This window comes from Sander lucioperca, chromosome 2, assembly GCF_008315115.2.
Source record: "Sander lucioperca isolate FBNREF2018 chromosome 2, SLUC_FBN_1.2, whole genome shotgun sequence".
In the NCBI taxonomy this organism is placed as follows: domain Eukaryota; kingdom Metazoa; phylum Chordata; class Actinopteri; order Perciformes; family Percidae; genus Sander; species Sander lucioperca.
Genome location: NC_050174.1, coordinates 142,594 through 166,525, shown reverse-complemented (window position 1 = coordinate 166,525; position 23,932 = coordinate 142,594). Strand labels below are relative to the sequence as shown.

General features: G+C 39.8%; 1 protein-coding gene and 1 long non-coding RNA gene across 3 annotated transcripts in view; one reads left to right on the top strand and one right to left on the bottom strand.

Annotated features, from left to right (window-relative positions):
- Positions 1-23,932, bottom strand: part of bmp1a (bone morphogenetic protein 1a) — a 68,771-nt gene that overhangs the window by 32,509 nt on the left and 12,330 nt on the right. For both annotated transcript variants that reach the window (XM_035998906.1, XM_031305054.2), the window contains exons 2-6: positions 15,631-15,744; positions 9,944-10,069; positions 7,449-7,566; positions 2,593-2,771; positions 2,040-2,145 (exon numbers count right to left, since the gene is read on the bottom strand). In XM_035998906.1, coding sequence (XP_035854799.1) covers positions 2,040-2,145; positions 2,593-2,771; positions 7,449-7,537 — 374 coding nt within the window. In that variant the 5' untranslated portion in view covers positions 7,538-7,566; positions 9,944-10,069; positions 15,631-15,744. The remainder of the gene's footprint in view (positions 1-2,039; positions 2,146-2,592; positions 2,772-7,448; positions 7,567-9,943; positions 10,070-15,630; positions 15,745-23,932) is intronic.
- LOC116053932 lies at positions 17,747-23,234 on the top strand. The gene is made up of 3 exons (XR_004105956.2): positions 17,747-17,758; positions 19,337-19,338; positions 23,098-23,234. It is a non-coding gene; the product is annotated as an uncharacterized LOC116053932 (long non-coding RNA).

Below are 23,932 nucleotides of genomic sequence, written 5' to 3'. Positions count from 1 at the left end.
TGCATCTCCAGAGGCAGGCTGTGTCAGATTTATTTAATTATTAATATTATTATTTTAACCAGTTATGTTAATTTGGGTTTTATTTACTCAAGCATAATAGGCATTTTTGTTTTATCAAATTGTCAGAAAAACGAGTATATGCATAGATTTCTGTCAAATAAGGACGCAAATCGATCATGCTTACTGCCTTGTGATTAATCGATTAATTGTTTGGTCTATAAAATGTCAGAAAACAGTGAAAAATGTCCATCCCAGTTTCTCAACATCCAAGGTGACGTCTTTAAATATCTTGTTTTGTCAGTCCAAAACCCAAAGATTTTCACTTTAATATGATATAAAACAGAAAAGCAGCAGGAAACCTTCTAAATTGAGAGGCTGAAAACATAATTTTCTGCCATTTTTGCATGAAAAATTACTTTAACAAGCAATCGATTATCAAAATAGACGGATAGCTCAGTTGGTAGAGTGGGCGCCCACATATAGAGGTTTACTCCTCGATGCAGCGGGCCCGGGTTCAACTCCGACCTGCAGCCCTTTGCTGCATGTCATTCCCCCCTCTATCTCCCTTTTCATGTCTTCAGCTGTCCTGTTGAATAAAGGCCTAAAAATGGCCAAAAATAATAATGTTAAAAAAAAAACAAATAGTTAGCCATTAGTTTTCTAGCGATCGACTAATCAACTAATCGTTGCCGCTCTAAACCAGACACAGTCAGTCTTGCTACAACAAGCAATTTAATCTTGTCCAAATATTACATAATAATAATAATCCTTTCAGTCTCCCATAAGCAATTGTTAAGAAAAAAGGAGGAGAGTCCTTGGCTCAAAAAATAAGCTTTTTGTAATAGCTACTTTATAAATATCAACTAAAGACCCACCTTCTCCCAAGAATTCAGTTTTCTATCTCTGTGGACTTGAACTCAAACAGCGAAGAAACAATTCAGATCCAAGACAGACATTCAAAGAACAGTGAGCCTTTTCTAAACTCAGTGTCCTCAGGCTACATGCTAGCAATTTATTATTGGGGAGAATTAAGTTCCATTGTTCTTTTTAGGAATCCTGCCATATTACTCAGCAGCAGCCCAGAGACACAGACCTGGTGCATTACAGATCCATATAGGCCTACTCATAAAACTGAGAGCAGAAATGGAAAATAAAGACAGACTGTAAAAATAGTAGATGTAGCAGTAGTGACGTTATCCATTGGTTTGTGGGCTGCCGTTTTGAAGCCTCGAGTTTGGCAATACGGCCATAGCCATCTAGTTTTTTGCAACCGTTTCAATGGCGCTGCGTAAAGCTAAACACTTAAGATGTAAAGTTGCTGATTTTGAACCCTTCTGAAGCAAGCTGTAAACGCGGATCTCTGGGTACTGGTGCCATTCATCTGCATGTAGAGCTGAACAGAAAATCTGCTAACTTTCTCTTAAGTTATAAGCTAGCGCTAGCGATATCTAGCTAGCTTCGTTGGCAGAACGTTGAACAAGACATTTTTAGGCGACCAAAATGTTCCAATTAACTTTGATGTAGTAAACAAAATCATAGGGAGAGGGTCAAGGTTTAAGATGAAAACATGAACAACACCCAAAAACAAGTTCAGGTCTATTTTAATGTCCACAGTGTTAGCATGGTTAGCATTGCTAAGCCTCTGTCCTAAATGACAGGTCCTAAAGCATCCCCTGCGTTGTCTATTTTAAAATAAATGGGGCAATAATTTACTAAATGAACATCATGCTATGTTGAAGAAGACTTGAAACTAGTGATTGAGACCATAAACTCATTATGAAAATGTTTAGTGAAAAGTAGGGTCACTTGCTTATTGACTTCTATAGAAACAGACTTCTTTTTGGGAGCCAGTAGAGTCGCCCCCTGCTGGAAATTAAATTTAATGCAGGTTTGAGGCTCTTCAGCATTGGCTGCACTTTTCAGGCCCGGAAGCTTCGTCCATTATATTTACAGTCTATGAAAGCAGCTTCGTCTGACGTGATCTAAGACTAGTTTTCATGTCTGAGGGGGAAAAGAGTGCAACTTGGCTTGGGCCCTACCTGGAGAATGTATTCCTGGCATAGTGCATGATACTGTCAAAGTCATAGACTTCTCCCAAAGAGTCCACCTCCCCCGGCTCCATCTTCAAGAAGTTATACTCTTGTCCTGTGAAATGAAAAAAACATAGTTGAAATATGAAGCTGAGTCATAATGTCCAACCTTATGTATGTATGCACTTTATGTCAAAGGGGAATACGCTTTTACTCTTTCGGATAATGAGGCTACAGATACAAGACAGAGGCGATATATTACATTGATATTTTTAAGCATTTTAGGATGTTTCAACTTTTGATATTTCACAGATACAAGTTTGAAAAGCTGGCCTGGATACTGACTGTCACGATCAGCTGTTTATATGCCGTTGACCAGTTCTATAAACACTTGAAGGTTGAGGATGAGCGTATCCCACCCTTGGTGTGTTTTTTTCTGTTTTTACCATCTTAGCCCAGACTTTCTGTGTGTACAAATGTTTGTTACTTTTATTATTTTGTCTCTTTTACTGCATCTTTTCCAACATTATTGCTGAGGGATCGCTAAGACCTGGACTCCTACCTGGTTGAATGTTGTCCCTGATAATGCTGACGTGTTCGTCTCGGTCGGGCCGCGTGTGTTCGTGCCAGAATCCAATCACGTGACCCAACTCGTGTACCACTATGCCAAACTTGTCGCAGTTTTTCCCGATGGATATGGCCTGAGGGCCCCCTCCACGACGACCCACATATGAGCAGCACCTGTGAATCAGCAGTCAGACACACAGAGAGGCAGTGTTGACAAAGCCAAAATATAAATCCGAAAACACACTCAACTACATACATTAGAGAAAAAATCTTAGGAAGAAGGATGGATAAAAATGGACATTCACGGGAAGATATGATTGGAAATGTACCCTGATTAGATATGTTAATACACCCTCTCAGAAATCCCACTATGATAGGAATCCTCCTATATGTTGGAGGAACTGTGGTAACCAACATGCAAGTCTTGTTGCAGACCTACCTCCAAAGCGCTGCAGAGTCCACACGGCATTCCAGATTGGGAGAAAAACATGCTCTGGTTTATTGGCATTTCTTTAAACCAATCACAATCGTCTTGGGCGGCAATACGTGCCAGACACATTGATGGTGCCTCTGCAAAATAGCCTCGGGAAGGAACTTGTTTTGGTGGAACATGTGCTTGTTCAAAAGTTGTTTAGTTCTGAAAGAGATCCAGATTGGACAGATAGTCTAGCTAGCTGTCTGGATTTACCCTGCAGAGATCTGAGGAGCAGTTAACCATAGTCCTCAGAAATCGACCGGAGTTTAGAATGGCAACATTTCCGGCGGCACATGAACAATCCCGGAAATTAAGCGTCGTTGATATAGACTACCAACATGCAAACCACTAGCATTGCTGCTTCTTAAGTCTCTTATTTGATATCTCCTTGCTGCTCTGTCTCCATCTCAAAGTTGTTATTCCTGCCCAGAGGAGCTAGGATGGAGGAGGGATCTCTGAGGAGCTATGAGCGAGGATACACAAAAGCAGCCTTCCCGGAAGGAGTGCAGCTGAAACCGGTGACGCTTCAGAGGAAAGGATGTCTCATCCCTCTAAAAACACTCTTTCCTCTCTCCTCGCATGATTTCCTTGCTTCGCTCCCATAGATGGATGAACATCACAATAAACATTTACAATATGGAAAAGATAACAGCATTTGTCAATCATAAATTGGAGCAATTTTATGCACACTGGGAAGGAAAAAAATGGATTCACTATGTAATGCCCCGTAGGACAGCTTTTGTTTTCACAGATCATTATGTTATTATTATGTTGTAGGGAAAAGACTACTCCCTAACTAGTCATAGTTCTCTTTAATTTTATGTGTGTACTTTTGAAATGGACAATTGTCAGATCGGTATCATTCATGCCAATAAAGTGGGCACACACAGCAGCTAAGCTATATGCTGTGGAAATGTTTCACACTAAATGCAAAAAAAACAAACAAAAAAAACTCTATGCTTTTGCAAATTAAAAAAAAATCACTAACAAGCAAGTGGAAACTACAGAGAGGCCAAAAAAAATGATGTGCCCCAGGAGAGAAGAAGGAATGTGTCTCTGGCTCTTTCCTCGCTTCTATATTAACATGCTCTGTGCATATATAACGGAGCTCGTAATGAGAGCAACATTATCTCAACAACCTCTGGTCCGTTTTACAGGAGAGCTGTACGAGGCGACCCTGTCATCCACACACACAGCAGCGACATTCATTCATCCGTCTGCCAAAGCAAGTGCTGAGAGGGACGGTGGGAGCTGGCTGGCTGCAGCGCTCCGTCTCAGCGTGACTTGAAAGGTTCAGTGTGGGAGTCTGGGTGGATGGGCGCACACATCACGGCCCTGTGGGCCAGACAGCCGCTCTCTAATTACTGTGAGCCAGGCCAGGCTCTCCTGAGATACGCCTTGAACTTTGCACAGGGCAGATGGGGGCCTGCTGAATATGCAGCAGAGCTGAGCGTTCCCACTGCTAACCGCGGTGGATAATGTCATCCCTGTTGCTCCAGAGGCCAGTTACCAAACTAAAAATGGCTATCAACGGTTGGCTGAAGAAAAAAAAAAAAGATCAACTTCATGAGCTGCATCCGCTTTCTTTTTTCTTTCTCTCATCTCCAGAGCTGGTTACGTGTGAGTTAGTCTATATCCATGATGTTCCACTTCCGGGATTGCTCCGTTGCCGCCGGAAATTTCACTGGATGTCCTTTTTTTCGGCCGGATGTCCGTCACCTTCCTCTTTCTTTGTGTTGGCGTTCTAAACTCCGGTGGATTTCTGAGGACTATGGTTAACTGCTCCTCAGATCTCTGCAGGGTAAATCCAGACAGCTAGCTAGACTATCTGTCCAATCTGAGTTTTCTGTTGCACGACTAAAACAACTTTTGAACGTACACATGATCCACCAAAACAAGTTCCTTCCCGAGGTTATTTTGTAGCGGCACCGTGGCTCCGTCCGGCGCTTAGCACTGCCCAAGACGATTGTGATTGGTTTAAAGAAATGCCAATAAACCAGAGCACATTTTTCTCCTATCCCGGAAAGCTGTGTGGATTAGTCCATCAAGCTAGCAGCACAGGGAAGTGGAGCGAGGTGTGTTTGATTTGACTATGAGTTAAATGTATAGATTTTATTGTAAATGCAGATGTTGTAATGTGGAAACTTCTCTTCTTCTTCTTCTTCTTTGTGTTTGCTTCAGTTTTCACGGTTCTAAGATGACTTCAGTGATTAAAAGAAAATCTGCACCAGTTAGAGACTCTCTGCCATTCTTTTAGATTACCAAGGGCTGCTACACTGTGGCTCCAGAGGCCAGTTACCAAACTAAAAATGGCTATCAACAGTTGGCTGGAAAAATAGCTCAGCTTCATGAGCTGCATCCGCTTTCTGTTAAGCTGTTTGTGTTGAACGATACATATCAGTGGGAGAGGTACACTGTGTGTAATGACATAATGGTTTAAGTCTGTGTGAGGTTCAAACATGGGAACATTTTTAGGTTTGTGTCTCTGGTGGGAACCTCTCTAATGTCTCCCAACAGGCCTCTTTTCCCTCAAAAATCTCAAATGAATAGGTTCCACCAGGGCCAGGTTCCAAGTGCTTTAATTTAAAAAATATTTAATCATTTAATAAAAGAGCCCTGCACGTCCAAACAGGTTGTTAATAGTCGCTAAGCAACAACAAGAGCCACAACCAGCACTTCCCCTGAGTATCTGTTTCACAAGAAACACTGAGCCGAACTTCAGTGACTACAGTACGTTTACATGCACATAATATTCCAGTGTTGCCCTTATTCCAAAAAAACACAATATTCCCACTAAGCTGGGTCGGCGTTGCAATGTTTGTGCATGTTCAAAAACCTGTTGATATCAAAGTCTTTTATAATGTTTAAAAGTAGCTTAGTAGTTTCTCCTTCTTTTCTTTTGGCCATGCATCTCTACCTACCTGCAAACAGTTGGCTGCTTGGTTTGTGTACAACAACCATAGCAACGCACAGAGCTGACCTGTAAACGGGCAAGAGGCCGTAAACTGTAAAAACCCTGATTGAGACGCAGATTCTGAATGTGCTGTATGCATGTCCAAAGAATGCTTCTAAAACCCGAAAGGTATTGGCATATCCCACATTTGTTATGCCTACCATACACTAGAAGACTCTGAAAATATTTTGAAAAGACTCCATCTCACATCTAAAGACAATCTGTCATAATGTCACTGAGTTTTTAGTCACAGACTAGAACATTTTGCAAAGACTGGGGATCTTGCAGGGTCACAGTTTGCAAATTTTGATTTAACTTCACTACCAAGACTTGAAACTTACGATAATATCAAACGTGTTTGATTTTGTCGGAACGCCAAGACGGGAAAGACTGACTTATGACAGCTTATACTGAGTTTTATGACCACCTTACACCAAGCGATTGAGACGACGGGAGCGCTCCCCAACTCTAGCAAGACTCTCATGATTTCATTCTGATTTTGGAAAATGTGTCCGCAACAGTGGAATCGCTTGAAAAGTCCTTTGGTGTGAGGTCGGCGTTAAAGCTATAGTGCGTAGTTTCTGTCTTCCCCCATGAGGAATTCAAACTAATGACAACAACACTGTCGCTGCATCCACATGACACAAGCGTGATTGCGCACCACCCCCACCCCTCCTCCACATAGCTTGTAACCAAGGAGGACACGGAGGATTACAAAAACAAGATGGACTCTTCAGAAGAGGTCATTATCTTCACTAGATTTTCCTGCGCTAGAAAGTCGCCGGACGCCACAATCTTCTGAACATAGCCATACTGAGAAATACAGAGAGAGCTGTGTGGAGGTGATAGTCTTAATTAGCTTTGTAGCAACTCATTTGGCAACGGCTTGAATGTAACGGACGTTCTAAATAATAATAAAAAAAGTTACGCACTAAAGCTTTAATCGGAAAATGCTATATCTGGAAAAAGGCCTTATTCGGAATATACAAACGGAATATGCTGTATACATGACCTGTATCAAATTTGGAATATTGTCATATTTGGAATAATAGCGGAATATTGGTGTGCATGTACACATACTCAGGGTTATGGAGGGAATCTCTCTCTTGAAAGCAATTCTGTACACCATGTTTGACACAAGTGTTCAGTGACTACAGTGATGGCAGTGTGAAGATGAGGCACAGGAAAGCGTTCCTGGCCACTGAACAGCCGTCTCTTTTAGGACTGGTAGGGGGCTGAAATAACAACTCACACAGAGACTGTGATCAGAGAGGATGAACAATGGTGACAAGGCTGCTGAGCAGGAAAGCAAGGAAAAGTACTTAGGCACTAAATAATTAGGCGAAAGATAACGACGGCTCAGCAAAGCAGAGGCTGAGCATTCAGTTCCATCACGTGGGAGCTAGAAACACGAGCCACTCACCCACATGGTCGGTAGGTGAAGACAATATAGCTCTCCTCCTGCGTCCTCTCAATGAAAGTCACGCAGGTGTGCTTCTCCCAGTGGCGCATGGCTTGGCGGAATATCGCCCGCTGGCTGCCTGAATAGGACGACAGAGAGGATGAGATCAGTGGAGCTGACAGAAACACACTCGCACACATTTTATAGAAAGAGGAGAGAAGAATAGAAACAGCTGGAAACAGAGTTAGATAGAGAGTTACTGGAAATGAAGTCATGCAACATTATAATGTAAACCGTTACTTTTTCATAATCTTGTAATCATGTAAAAGCTGCACTGCTTGTTTTGCTTTTTGAACAATTATCATAAGAACTTTTTGAATGTATGACTGGTGGTAATTATCAGTTTTATGTTCATTTAAGAAAACAAATACAACGTTATAAGATAATAAAGAAGCGTGGTTTACTTGTGTTATTACATTATCTGGGTCACATAACAGCAATATAACCACAAGATGTATCATAGTAAGGTTAACAACGAGCTACAAACTCATTTTCATCAAAAAGAGCCGTCCTCCAACCTGGAGAAATAACATTGGTCTCTACAAATGCTTAGGGACCGTCTATAAACTACAACACCGACACAAAAATATTTATTAATTTAATGATTAAATAAGGTAGGGTCTCCAAACTTATTTTTTAAAAGTAAGTGCTGTAGTACAACTAGCAGGAGACAAGATGCGTCGTTTGTGATTTACCAATATGCTATAGAGTAATTGATCCTGGAAGTTCGAATCTGTGAATATCTTTCTAACTTTGCTCACATTTATAAAACCGAGGTCACAGATTATGAATCCGTGCGAACAGTTTATAAAATTTATTTAAAACAGATTTTTATTCTGTGCACACGGTTTAGTTTTTTTTTCTCAGCTGACCCCAGGGGGGCTCCGTAGAATTGTTACAGTTCTAGCCTCGATACTTTATTTTCTACAGACACATCACATTACACCATGTACATAACGTGTGAAACTGTGTAATGATATTAAATGACCTGTAACAACAAACGAGACTAACAGTGAAAAGAATGCTATTTTTATATAATGCCTCTGCCTGGGTCCGATTTTTCCCGCAAAGTTACAAAATGATTTACGGCAGGTAGACGGCGCTACAGAGCACACATTCTGATGGGTCACAGATTTCAGCTGAACACTGGAAAAGCCTATGTTAGTGAGTATGCAGGTAAAAGGTAGCAGGAGATTTCTTTATATAGGCCTAATTGTGTTTTCATTTTCTTTTAGAAGTTATCTGTTGTAGTTATGGCTGAAAATGGGACAGGGCCATCACAGAAAAGAAGGACATTAAACAAAGAACAATTAAAAGCTAAAAGGAAAAGTGAAAGACAACGGGCGAAACCCGAGTTATAGTGCGTTCCATTTACCTCGGAACTCGGAAGCCGGAGCTGGGAATGACGTCACACCCAGGTTGAATGCATTCCATTTATAAGTCGGATTTTTTTGTTTTCATTAACTCTTGCCAGGTTAGCCATTGTTAGCAATACCAGTTTATACCAACGCATTACGCTGTTTTTGTGCATACAAACAGCGTAGCAACATGTCCACAGATAGAAGGTGGACGGGTCTGTGTGTTTACGACTGATTTAGTGAGACACAAATAAAACAGAAGTGCTAATAACTTTGTGTTACTACAGCTTTCACAACTGTTGATGCACGGAGCAGCCATGTTGGATTTTGAACTCAGGCTACTGTGAGGTTGTCAGAAATCCGAGGTCAGGCGGCGTTTTTTCCGACTTTGACCTCGGAAAATCCGAGGTCCGAGTACAAATGGAACGCAATATCACACTCGGTCGGGCTTTCAACAGAGACAATTACGGGATTGTAAATGATTCAAAAAGGCCCCCGAATTGGCCCACAGGTATACCTGTATTATTAATATGTCTATTTCATTCATAAAATAACTTGCGCAATGTGGTTGTACGTCAGTAGCCAACATTAAATGACGTCCCCCTTCCATTTAGCGCGGACGTTTTATTCCTTTCGGTCCGTGTTTGTGTTTGCCTACCATTTTCTTTTCCCTTGTCTCCCTGTAACGTTAACTGTGTAAAGCGTCCTTGGGTTTCATGAAATGCGCTATATGAATCTAAGTTATTATTACGTTGGTTGCTACAACAAACTCTTAATGCTTTGGCTCGTAACACAGTGACAGCGATACCCGGTTTAGCTCACGATATATCCAAAGTAGGCTAAGTTACCGTATGCAACACTTGAAATTCAACAATGCATCTGTAACTTATTCTCTTATTGTAAATGAATGATTATCTGTCTGAGTGAAACATTCATCGCGACTATATGACCTCCCCGCAACGCTAACTCCTAGACCTTTACGACAATAAGTGTGGTAAAAACAATACCGCTTTTGTCCAAAGGGGCCGCTGAAATCAACACAAACTGAAAGTAACATTTAGCCACTTTAAAGAGGATGAGTAAATCGTTGTCACTTACCACTAAAGTTTCCACTGATGACATAGGGAATAACCCCTTCAGGCCAAACGCGCTCAGGTCTGGAGGTGGCCGCCCGTTTCCTGCGGCGTGAACCTTGCCTGTTTTGGCTACTCTGGTTGGTTGACCCTGAAGAGTTCAAATAAAGACACAACAACAACAACAACATAAATGACATTTCTGAGTCTGACGGAGCAAATGTTTCTCCAACATTTGCATGAAGAGCAAATATGTTTTACCCATGGATAGTTCCTTGGGGGACAAAAGACACTTTTTTTTATCCTAAAAACTACAGGACATTATTCAGGGTTTGATGCCATTCAGACATTCTAATTATTATTTCTCATTTAGGAAATTACATTTACTCCCTTGGAGACATTTGTTCAAGCAACATTTGCACAAATGGATTTTATTGAAGCCGATTTCTTTCTTCTTCCAAATTAATTTCACCGTTTTAATGTCACTCAAACGCACATAAATGCAGAGTAACCATGGAGACTAAGCTCCCACTAAACGTGCTGATTATAATAAGAAACATCCATATGTGAAGCACATACAGCACAATCTCCCTACTGTACTTCATTATGCTGCTGTACAGGCGTAATGTGACTGAAAATATAGCAAATATATCTGACATTAGCTGTTTGAACTCCTTTAGATATACAACCATTTTACAGAAAATATTTGCACCTCATCGGGCATTAACCCTTACTTATACACTATATAACTATTATAAATTATATGTGAGCAAAAACGTAATGAGCAATACTTGAATTAAGAAGTTTCTTATCATTAAAGGTGCTGTAGGTAGGATTGCGAAGATCCAGGACTTAGCCAAACAATTTGAACATCGATAACTTCTCAGTCCCTCCCCCCTTTCCACTAAAGCCCAAAACGGTCTCCTAAGCCCCTCCCCCCACAAGGGAGAATGAATGCATGTGCATGAGCAGTGATTGACACGCAGTTAGACACCCCCCCGGCCCTGATTGGTGCATCTAAACAGGGAGTGGTGGATTTTTGCAAATCTCACTACAGGCTGTAGTGTAATTACCTGCTTCATGTAGTTCTATTGGAACATAGGGTCAGTTTCAGAAAATATGACGGAAGGTTAGTTTTAGTTAGTTAGTTAGTTAGTTAGTCTTACCTACTGCACCTTTAACCCAACATTTACTTTAGTCCGCCATGTTATTTGATACAGTTCACACAGTGCAGGAATTTAGTGGGTGTGTTAGAAAGAAAGAAGATTTTAAGCCATACCATTAACATTTATATAATGTGGTGTTGTACCTTAATATTGTTCCTTTTATTTTTTCTTCATTTGACTAAAACATTTATGGATAGATAGCATTCATGTGCTTAAGAAGGCTGGGACACTGCTAGGGTTGGGTACCGTTTGGATTTTTACGATTCTGATGCCAAACCGGTACTTTTAAAACGATTCCGATTCCTAAACCAATTCTTGAAAAACTGAAAAATGACATCAAAGAAAGGCTATTTTATAGAGTTTTTTTTAAATTGAAAATTATTTAAAGTACTTAAATATATAATAACTAAACCTAAGTCACCTAATAATAATAATAATAATAATAATAATAATAATAATAATAATGTATACTTCATTAATCCCGCAAGGGGAAATTACAATACCTAACACATAACTATAATAATTTAACAAATAACAGTTACACTATTAACAAGTAACAACAAAATAAATGTTGTTGAGTTGGTATGCCAACCAGCTTCAAACTTTAGCCGTTCTTTTGCAGAAAAATGACCATATTTGCCTTCTCTGGCAAGAAACATGACTTTCCTGACTTATGGCATGTCCTGCACAGGAGAAAACTCTCTCAGGTGGTGTCCAAGAGGCCTGGACACACAGGTTTGAGTTTGAAAGGGCAGACAATTTGGGGATTCTGTCCCACCTCCCCCACCACCAGGCTACAGGGTCTTGTCCTGAACGATAGACTAGCAGAGCAAGTGTAATATGTTTACTAGCGATCACGTGCAGTGAATGGTTAATATGCCTTTACGTCCGTTTTGGTGAGCTCAGAGTGAAAATATGGCATTTTAAAAGTAGCCTACATTTACGAAAGCTTGCTAATGGTAGACTACAGAGAAAGTCTGATATTTTTACGTCCGTTTCGGAGTGCGTACAAAATGCTGTCTATCAGCAGCTGTGATTGTAGAGTGCATGTCGGGGGAATAGCGCGGACACATGCTTCACACCGCGAGCAGGCACGTGCGCCACTCAGCGTAAAAGGGAGAAAGAAAAAAGAAAATATTTCAGTCGGAACTGAAATGAGGAACTAAAATTTGCTTTTCTAATCCGGTCCGAATACTACCGTTTGCGTTCCATAGTGGAACTGGGTTTCGGTACCCAACCCTAGACACTTCAGGTTTTCTTTCCACATAACAGCACTGCGTTTCTCACATTTGGGATAGTGTTTCACTTTAATGAAAACCTGCAGAACTCCCCATGGTGCATCGATGCCTGTCCCTGGTTCAGGAGTTAATAAATGATTAATTTAACGTTTATTAAAACAACTAATTAACACGTTGACCTCTATGCAATGAGGAGTTTTATGTGACCGCTGCAGAAAACAATAGTAGGGATTTCTGGCACAACTTCCCCTACTTCAAAAAAGAGAAATAGTCTGAGTATGCCAAAACTCCAGCAACGCTTGTATTTCACTATAAAGAACAATTTTATTGTGAGACAGAACCTGGATGACACTGATCAAGGCCGAAACATGTCCATCTCACAATAAAGTTGTTCTTTCTAGTATAAATATCACTGTAGAAACAAAGATAAGTACATCTGGTTTGAGTACATCCTGCACATGGATAGTTTTTCCACAACAATTCTTGAAGCCGTGGGACTACGAGCTCTCATCCTTTTTTAACTGTATTTGAGTAACATGCAAGATAGTGTTTGCACTGTTTTTTTTTGTTATTTGCTGGAACAATGTGTTCCGTCGAGTTTTAGCCTGAAAGAGTAAATCTTAACAGCCTGGCGGGATCAATTAGCACGTACACTTGTGCATGTGTTGAGGAAGAATCTGATAACAGCCAAATGTGCTCGGTTAACTGATAAGAAAGAGTGCTGGGGAGGCAAAACTCGCGGAAGATGTGTTAATTACAATAATATGATAAGCCACGGAAGGGAGGTTTTTAGGGCAAAGGTTGTATTACTTGTAGTTCTGATCGTGTTTTTTCCTCAACCAAATGTCCCTGCTTTTTGTGCACGGCAGACAACAAGGGCTGAGAAATAATATGGATTAGAGTTGGGATCAGGCAAAGAGTAGTCTCGCATTGCCAGACCTTACTCCACCGCGGCACTGCGGAGGAGGGTCTGGCGAGTCCACACAGCATTCCGGGATGGGAAACGTGCTCTGGTTTATTGGCATTTCTTCAAACCACTCACAATCGTCTGGGGCCGGACAGAGCCGCTGCAAAAATAGCCTCGGGAAGGAACTTGTTTTGGTGGAACATGTGTACGTTCAAAAGTAGTTTTAGTCGTGCAACAGAAAACTCAGATTGGACAGATAGTCTAGCTAGCTGTCTGGATTAACCCTGCAGAGATCTGAGGAGCAGTTAACCATAGTCATTATAAACCCACCAGAGTTTAAAATTACAACACAAAGAAAGAGGAAGATCCGGCCAAATAAAGGACATCCGGCGGAGTTTCCGGAGGCAACGGAGCAATCCCGAAAGTGGAACCTTGTCGATATAGACTAGGCGAAGAGATACCACTACACCTGTAGAGTAGAAGGTTAACCATACAGCCAGAGCTACAAAGATTAATCGATTAGTGGTCAGCTATAAAATTGACTACCTACTACCAACTATTTTGATAATCGAGTTATCATTTTGAATCATTTTTTATGAAAACAAACTCAAAAGTCTCTGATGTCAGCTTGTTAAATGTGAATATGTTCTAGTTTCTTCTCTCCTCTGTGACAGTAAACTGAATATCTTTGAGTTGTGGATAAAACAAGACTTTGACGAAGTCATCTTGGGCTTTGGGAAACACTGATTGACATTATTTCACCATTTTCTGTCATTTTATAGACCAAACAACTAATCGATAAATCGACTATGAAAATATTGTTAGTTGCAGCGCTACATACAGATGCTGTGTTCAGGTTCATAGTCCAGTGAGCTGAAGTTAGAGTATCCTTTCCACTACACAACAATTGGATGCACAGTGACTAACCTGCTAAAGTTGACAAATATGGATATTGAATCTATTGAATCTGAGTCTGTTGTTGTGATCCATGAATCTCCTCTTTACTCACTGTCTCAGGTGTCCCTATTGAGTCCATAAATCAATCATACTCACTGGCTATTTTGAGAGTTGAAATTAATTTCTAATCCTGCAAAATGTTTCTTTTCCTCAGCATGCTCATTACCTCGAGTAAAAAAAACCCGCGAACTGACGCTGTTCAAACAAACAGCAACATGCACATTCTTGTTGGTACAAGCTCACCTACAGTTTATAGGATTGTGAAGCCCATTGGTCCCTGCTGACTCACGGCTGTTGCCTAAATACTACTTTTTATTTTAAGAGCAACTATTAAGCTGACAAAGCCTTGCAATTACTGTTGAACATGATGATACAGGTGTAGCGAGGCGTAGTGATAACAGGACAATTGTAGGCATAAACATTTAAAGAGAGCTCATCAAAAACACAAAAACTGCTCCCCGACAGGTGCTGCTACCAACTCTCAGCTGGAGAGGATCTGAGTGGTTTGACAGTCGTCGTGTTAGAGAGTGAAATGTCCTTTTTTAGAATTATTCCTCAGGAGAAATGCAATGTGTGAACCATGTTCATAGCAGATGTTTTGTTGCAATTTTATTTCATTAAAATTAGGGCTGCAACTAGCAATTATTTTCATATTTGATTATTTTTTTTCAATGAATCAATTAATTGTTTGGTCTATAAAATGACAGAAAATGGTGAAAAATGTGGATCAGTGTTTCCTAAAAGCCCAAGATGACGTCCTCAAATGTCTTGTTTTGTCCACAACTCAAAGATATTCAGTTTACTGTCACAGAGGAGAGAATAAACTAGAAAAATATTCACATTAAAGAAGCTGGAATCAGAGAATTTTTCCATTAAAAAAATGACTCAAACCAATTAGTCAATTATCAAAATAGTTGGTGATTCATTTAATGGTTGACAACTAATCGATGCATTGATTATTCTTTGCAGCTCTACTCATACCTGTCCGTTGCCTGCCGTTCTCAGATACCAAATAAACAAAACATGTCATGGGAGACGATGCGCCGCCAATTTGACATGTTAATGTCAGTTTACTAGTCATTAGGAGAAGTACTCAGCCTGTGAAAACAGTCATAGTATAACGTCTTCTGTGGCTTTGGAGGGAGCATTCTCAACTCAACTTGTCAGCTTTAGTGTCAAATTATCTCTTTACGCATTGCTCTAAGACACATTTAGGCCCCATTATACAGAAAGCTGAGTTTGTCCTGAACATTTTGATATGAAACACATGGGTATCAGGTTAAATGCAAGTACCCTTAAAAGTTACATTTTAATAATTTTATAGATGACAACTGCTTGATTAATCATTGCAACTCTAATCTAGAGTGCCAATCCAAAACACTTTGCTTCAGTGCTCGAACAAGGGATTGTCCCGTCAAATTGTGATCTTTAAAGCAGTGGTTACCTGTGTCTGTGTGATTAACGATCTGGACGGTTCTCTGAGCCAAATCGATGATTCTGTCCACTTTGAACGATCGCAGGTCCTCCTCATCCAGAGCAATGTCTCCCAGAAAGGCAACTGAAACAGACAAACAGAGACGGCACTTGTCAGACGCTTTTAAGAAAACTGCCCGATACGGAGCATCCGCTCTGAGCTGCCGTGTTGCCTCGAGCTTTTCCTGCCGCTCAGACAGTGAAGGCTGCATGGAGGCCCAGTCAAAGCTTGTTGTGGAAGGCCTAGAGCGTGTAACACATACATATAAAAACATATACTACATTCCTTTCTTGCTTCGGTTCTGTTTACCCTTTCATGCAGGGAAATAGCAATAGAGTTGTGAAACAGCAGCGTATCTGTTTGGATAGGAAGGCCTCCTTGTCTTGATTCCAAATTATAGGATAGAAATGTAAGCAGCAGCATATTGCACATGGCTCAAGATGGTTCATGCAATAAAGACAGAGTATGAACTCAGAAACCTGACCGATGACATGATTAACTGCTTTGCAGTTCTCGCTGCCTCAAAAAAAGCCCAGAGCATACTATTCAACTCAATTCAGTTTATTTAAGAAGGGGACAGCGCAAATTAATAAAACGCATGATTGTATATGGGTTAAAAATGCCAGATTTACTCTGGCCTCGATGTTAAAAAGACAACACAAGCAGAGCAGAACTTGGCATTAATCAAGACACAGCAGAGACCAAAAAAGATTAGCAACAAAACAAATCACAAAGCAGAACCGTTTACTCAAAGATCCATCTCATTTTGGAAAATCTGTTTAAACTTCTGCCCTCGGGCAGACGTTTCAGGGCAATTAAAACACGAGCAAACAGACTCAGAAAGTTTTATGTCTATCCAGAAGCCATAACTGCTCTTAAAGCACTACTTCAGTATTAAGAATAAATCGTGAATGTCTTGCATGTGTAGTAGGTTTGTGTTTTTGTGTCTTTACTTTCTTTCTTTTTATAATTTTGTGTCTCTTTTTATATATTTTTATAGTGATTTTAAGAGGGTCTTTTTTCTGATGTTTGCACTGATAGGACTGCATCCAAGTTTGTTGCAGATGTACAATGACAATAAAGACTAAAATCTATTAATTACGCCAAGTTAAGTCCAGATGTTACCAAAGAACAAAATTCTCACTGTGTGCTTTGGCGTCCTCGGATAGTTAATGAGAGCTATCAGATATGTTACAGTGAGACACTGACACTGCCTCAGTGGAGTAATATGGGGCACCTTGAACAAGTAATAGGCTAGCTCTTTAATGAGGCCAAGGAGTAGGAAAAATAACCAAACAGTCCTACTTTATGAGGAATGTGTTTTATGGCAGTGATTAACCAGGGGTGCTTGTACCCCAGGGGGTACTTCTGCTAGTGCCAGCGGGTACGTGGAAAGATTGTGGAACAGCAATTATGATTTGATTAAAAGAATGTATCAAAAAATAAAACCTGAACACAGGAATATTAAACAGGTAGCTAAAAGTAAGGAATACATGAATGACAGGAATAAATAGCTAAAAGTACTGCATAAGCAACTGAAATGGTTAGCTAAAACTACTGACTAAACAGTTCAATGGTTAGCTAAAACTACTGACTAAACAGTTGAAATAGCTAAAACTACTGACTAAACAGTTCAAATGGTTAGCTAAAACTACGGACTAAACAGTTCAAATAGCTAAAACTACTGACTAAACAGTTCAAATGGTTAGCTAAAACTACGGACTAAACAGTTCAAATGGTTAGCTAAAACTACTGACTAAACAGTTCAAATAGCTAAAACTACTGACTAAACAGTTCAAATAGCTAAAACTACTGACTAAACAGTTCAAATGGTTAACTAAAACTACGGACTAAACAGTTCAAATGGTTAGCTAAAACTACTGACTAAACAGTTCAAATAGTTAGCTAAAAGATATGGATAAATGGTTGAAATAATTAGCTAAAAGTATTGCATAAGCAGCTGAAATAGTTAGCTAAAACTACTGACTAAACAGTTCAAATAGCTAGCTAAAAGTAGTGGATAAAGGGTTGAAACATTTAGCTTCACTCCCAAGTAGCAGTAGTACGACTGCTGACCAAACCAACCTTAGTATTCACTGTTCATTTATATAATGACTAGTGTCATACATTTGCACGCCAGTTCATCTGACAGGGCAGTGGGGTTAGAGTCAGACCAAAAAGGTTGGGACCCACTGCTTTATGTGATTCCTTACAAAATGCCCCATTTCTGTGGAGGATAAGTTAACAGTCCTCTCCACAGAGACGGGACGCTCACTATTACCGGCTTTTAACACCAGCATGTCTTTAGAATTTATGGCCCGTTTTGTATGCAATAGTTGGGGGGGGGGGGGGGGATTAGGGCAAAGGGTTGGCACGGTAATCTGTTTCTGAACAGGAGATGACAACGAGAAGGGAAGGGAAGAGAGAAAGAAGGCATATCCTCTCTGCCCACACCGCAGCTCTGAATAGGGAAGGCAGATGTGGAGCACAAAGAAAATGACAGCCTTCTGCATGTGTGTTTGGAGGTTAGTGTGGTGGAGGGGAGAACCAGCCAGAGAGGTAAGAAGCCGGGAGAATCACTAAACTGTGAAGTTAATGGGAGTGATTCACATAGTTTAAATATGTAAATCTTCCATATTGTTGTTGTATTTCTCATAACATCTTGTAATTGAACTTGAAAAAAATAACAAAATATGACAAAAACATAAGACAAACAACGAAAATCCAAACATTCAACAGTAAATGTACGAGGAAGATGTAAACCTAAACACATATTATACAACTTAAAGTAGAGCTGGGCGATATGGAAAAAATCTAATATCACGATATTGTTGACCACATACCTCGATATCGATATTGTGGCGATATTGTAGGGTTGACAATTGGTGCTTACAAAAAAATATTTACACAATGAGATTTTTGATAAATAATCATCATTAATGTGTATATAATAACTAAGTGGGTAAAGGCAAATAATAGAAAAGCTAGAACAATCTGGTAAATTCAAAAAATAACATCACTTTACTGTAATCCAGCCATTAAAACCAGGGACAGACAACACTTATGTCATATCACGATATCCAAAATCTAAGACGATATCCAGTCTCACATCACGATATCGATATAATATCAATATATTGCCCAGCCCTAACTTAAAGCAACACTAGAGAACTTTTTGTAACTTAAAATAATGTTTCCAAAATCGTTTCAGTGGTTCATCAACTCGTAACAGGGTGAACGGCACTTCTGCATTCGCTTTGCGGCTCTCTACCGCACTATGCAAGTTTGCCAGATCGGGTAGTGGATCTGTAGTTCGAATGAGACATAATGGGACAATTCCGCTTCCAACCTGTAGGGGGACCGAAGCGGGAAAAGTTCTCTAGTGTTGCTTTAAAGGTCCCATATCATGCTCATTTTCAGGTTCATACTTGTATTTTGGGTTCCACTAGAACATGTTTACATGCTTTAATGTTAAAGCGTTAAAACGCTCCATTTTAGCGCCTGTCTCTTTAAGCCCCCCTCCTGAAAAAGCCCAGTCTGCTCTGAGTGGCCAGCGTTTCCAGGTCTTCTGCATCTGCGCTCTCTGCGTCTCTGCACTGTCACTGCAGCCAGGGAATGACTGTAACGGCACTTTAACAACACGTTTTACCTATATTTTGACATTACAACTGTACAGAAGTCCTGACGGCTCGTTTAAAGGCACAGTTTCTGATTACAGGCTGTGTGCATTTCTCTGTGGAAAAGACATGGAAATCTCACTTTTTTACAATATTGGACCTTCAAATATTTTTGTCACAGAGTGTTTAACCAATTATGTGAGAGGTCTTAATAGCTTTCTTGTTTGTTAGAAGCAGAGTCAAAAAGATATTTTAGTAACATAATATACGGACATAAAGTGTGATCTGACGCACTCTAACCTTGTGGTATTTGCCAACAAGACACACAAGTTTAACGGCATGGTCAGTAGAATGTCTGTATTACAATTCAGAAACAAGACCGTTTCTTTAATATTGGTGTCAATTTATTACAACTTTCATAAAGCAATAAATGGAGCAACTAAATCTTCAATGTGTCACTCCAATAAAAGCTACGCTTATTGTGAATTGAAAGAAAATTCATCATAGATGAACTTAATTTTATCTAGTTTAGTAGCAGCTAATGGCTTTCTTTTTCCACATTTAGCACGGAATAAAAACCATCCAGAGCAAGGATCTTTAATCTCCTGCACTCGTATATAAGTTTGACAGAGGTCTGAGACAAGAGAGAAAGGGATGAAAAGCACAATAGAAACAAAGACAAAGCTCTTGGCTCGCATCCCTATTCACCAGAAGAGTATTATTGAAACAATGTGGAGCTGGCTTTGATAGATACAAGGCAGTCTTCCAAGCTGCAGGACGTGGAGGATGCACGACAGAATGACTGTGTTTGGGATTAGAGGTTAATGACAGCCATAAGAAAAAGGTGTAGATTGCAGCAGGCAAGACGGGGCATGCACGGACGACAGGTTTAAATTCCAGAGGTCAGAACGATTTCTCTAATTTGTGCGCACAAAAAAACACTAATTCACTCCAACAAAATCCCTGAGACCCAAAACAGACGAGTCACAATCAGCGCTCGTACTGACAGCCAATGCCAAAAGCAGCAGTGATAAGGGGAAGCTACCAGATGTTGCGCAGTATAGGATGGATAGGCTGACTAAAGAAGGACATTTTCTCTCTTTTATTTTCACTTTTTTATTTGATTCCCAGAACTGGCTGAGCGCTGAAAAGAACAGGCGGTACTTAATTCCAAGTTGCTGTCATATAAAGGCCATAAACACTAAGAAAAAGTATTCAAAACAATCCTCTCAAACCCCATTTTTTCACTCCTTATCGACTGAGGAAATTTAAGCAATTGGAGGATGTTGCTTTTCACAGACAGAGCTGCAAAGATGAATTGATTAGTTGTCAACTATTAAATTAACCTCCAACTATTTTAAGCGATTAATCGTTAAAAGTTAAAAATTCTCTGATTCCAGCGTCTAAAATGTGAATACTTTTCAGTTTCTGTCAGGGGAGGAGCGTAGGCATGACCCCTGGTGCTCCAGCCCTGAATGTTTTCTCAAAATTTCCAAATCTTTTAGGCTGATTTTACTGTCTTTTAGAGGCTGTAGTAGGTTCCATTTAAAAGCTAGAGTGAAGCTAGATATTTGTATCATATGAAACCAATGCTCCAGAGTTAGGTCATATTTTGGCGAGGAAAAAACTGGCATGGCCATTTTTCAAAGGGGTCCCCTTGACCTCTCACCTCCAGATATCTTAATCAAAAATGGGTTTTCTGGGTACCCACGAGTCTCCCCTTTGCTTGAAAAATAGTGCAAATAGCTGTCGTAAATGGGGAGGGATGGAGCATGTCCCCCATAGGTTTGGGCTGAGCCCCGAATGTTTACAACATCCTCTGTGACAGTAAACTGAATATCTTTGAGTTGTGGACAAAACAAGACATTTGAGGACGTCATCTTGGACTTTGGGAAACACTGATCCACATTTTTCACCATTTTCTGTCATTTTATAAACCAAACAACTAAATCGATTAAATTGAGAAAATAATCGTCAGATGAATCGACTATGAAAATAACCGTTAGTTGCAGCCCTACATACAGTGTCATCTTGCATTATATTAGTAGTGTTATGTGCATGCTGTGACCAAATAACCAGGTGCGGGCTTCTTCCCACCCCCGTGAGGTTCACAGAGGGCTGCGCTCTCTGCCCAATCACAAACCACCTCGCCGGAGACAGGCTGGTTAATCCGCAGTGTCATTGTTCTCAGACAACAGTGGAGATTGAAGTGAGCAAATGCACGGCCCGGCGGCATTAGGACTCATTTCCCCCGGGCACAGCAGTCGTCCTGGAGACACTGTTGCAGGTTTATGGAAAGACTCTCAGGGATTGTGAATTAATCCCCTTGTCTCCTGGCTTTAATTATCCACAGGCGCACGTTTTTTTTTAGGGAATCTTTTGTACACAACTCTAGGCTGGGATTGAGGGCAGGCTATGGAGAAAGGTGATAAACTCATCCAGATACAGAGCGCTGTAATGACATGAAGTACCAACACAGACACACGTGTGTTGTACTGTAGATTAAAACCCAGCGAACGTGGCAGATGGCAAGTGATCACCGTAGAGTACCGTGCTGCATCTCTTCCCAAACATTATTCATTACCTAAATGACAACAGCTGCAGCTGTAATACGAATATCTATGCAGGATAGTTAGGTAATAACACTGGGGTTTTAAGCTGTCATTCTGGTTTAGATGTCTATTTGTCTACAACAAAACATATACACATATATATATATATATATATATATATATATATACACATATATATACATATATATATATATATATATATATATATATACACACACATATATATATATATATATATATATATATATATATATATATATATATATATATATATATATATATATATATATATATATATATATATGTGTGTGTGTATATATATATATATATATATATATATATATATATGTGTATATGTGTGTGTGTATATATATATATATATATATATATATATATATATAGACTCAAACCGATTAATCGATGATCAAAATAGTTGCCGATTCATTAAATAGTTGATCGATTAATCTCTGCATCTCTAAAACACGTGTGTGTATATTCCACAAACTAATGAGACTAAACTAAATACATGACCTTTCGTGAAACCTTTGATGAAATAACGGATTGGAACATATTCCATGTGTGATAAAGTCCAAATCCATTGCATTATTTTTTAGTTAATCTGAACCATGTAACCATCTAATCCTTCTCATCTCAAAACCACCCCCATCAACCAGCACATCCAGCCAGATTACACAGGAGATCTCAATCAAATTAATCCCATTGATTCGTGTAATGCTCTAGCCTCGACCTCTGCGGTGTCAAACGCTCCGCCACTAGTCCCATAAATCTCGTTCCGTGAACACCCGACCCCAACATCTGCCACTGAAACCTGCACAAACATTAATACTAAGCCTACACAGACACTGACGCCAGCCTATATTTAGAACTCCACTGTGAGGCCACGGTTTACTCCTCACTATGCTTATTAGGGGTGGGGAAATAAATCCGTTCACGTATGTATCGGGATTTCTTTTGCGAGGATTTTTAAAATCAATTCTTTTCCCTAGAAACGCAATTTTTATATATATTTGGTTTGTTTTTCCCGATGATCCACCTAAATATTTTCTATTTAAACTGTACCGCGGACAGCGACTACATCATGTCAGTTTCCAGCAAAACAGAGCGAAAGCAGAAAATGCCGAAAATCCATGTTATGTTCTTTACAAATGAAATAAATGTCAGACTGACATGGCATCCTTCTTAGAAAACAAACAGTTTTTAGAAATGTCTCATGATATATTGTCTAGGGGTGTTGAAATTAATCATTGCATCGATGCATCGTGATGAGGACCTGGGCGATTCTGCATCCATGCAGTGACAGACCATAATCGATTATTGCCTACTGATGTTAGTTGTTGATTTTCCGGTCGTTGCTTTATTTTGTTTCTGCCTTTTGTCTGCTGTGTTCAGACTCCGCTAAGTGTCTTTTTTAAGAGCAGATACAATAAAAAGGGGAGTTCATATATATCTGACTGCTTGAATTTGTTGATGAAAACCATGTGTAGCAATTATATAATAATATTGAGGAGGTGATGCATCGCGATGCATCGTGATATCGAATCGATTGGAATCCTTCACAGGATAATCGTAATCGAATCGTGAGACTAGTGAAGATTCACACCCCTAATATTGTCTTTGGAAGTGTATTATACAACTTCTGTTTTGGTTAAAGGTCCTATGACATGCTGCTTTTTGGATGCTTTTATATAGGCTTTAGTGGTCCCCTAATACTGTATCTGAAGTCTCTTTTATATAGGCGTTAGTGGTCCCCTAATACTGTATCTGAAGTCTCTTTTATATAGACCTTAGTGGTCCCCTAATACTGTATCTGAAGTCTCTTTTATATAGGCCTTAGTGGTCCCTAATACTGTATCTGAAGTCTCTTTTATATAGACCTTAGTGGTCCCCTAATACTGTATCTGAAGTCTCTTTATATAGACCTTAGTGGTCCTCTAATACTGTATCTGAAGTCTCTTTTATATAGACCTTAGTGGTCCCCTAATACTGTATCTGAAGTCTCTTTTATATAGGCCTTAGTGGTCCCCTAATACTGTATCTGAAGTCTCTTTATATAGACCTTAG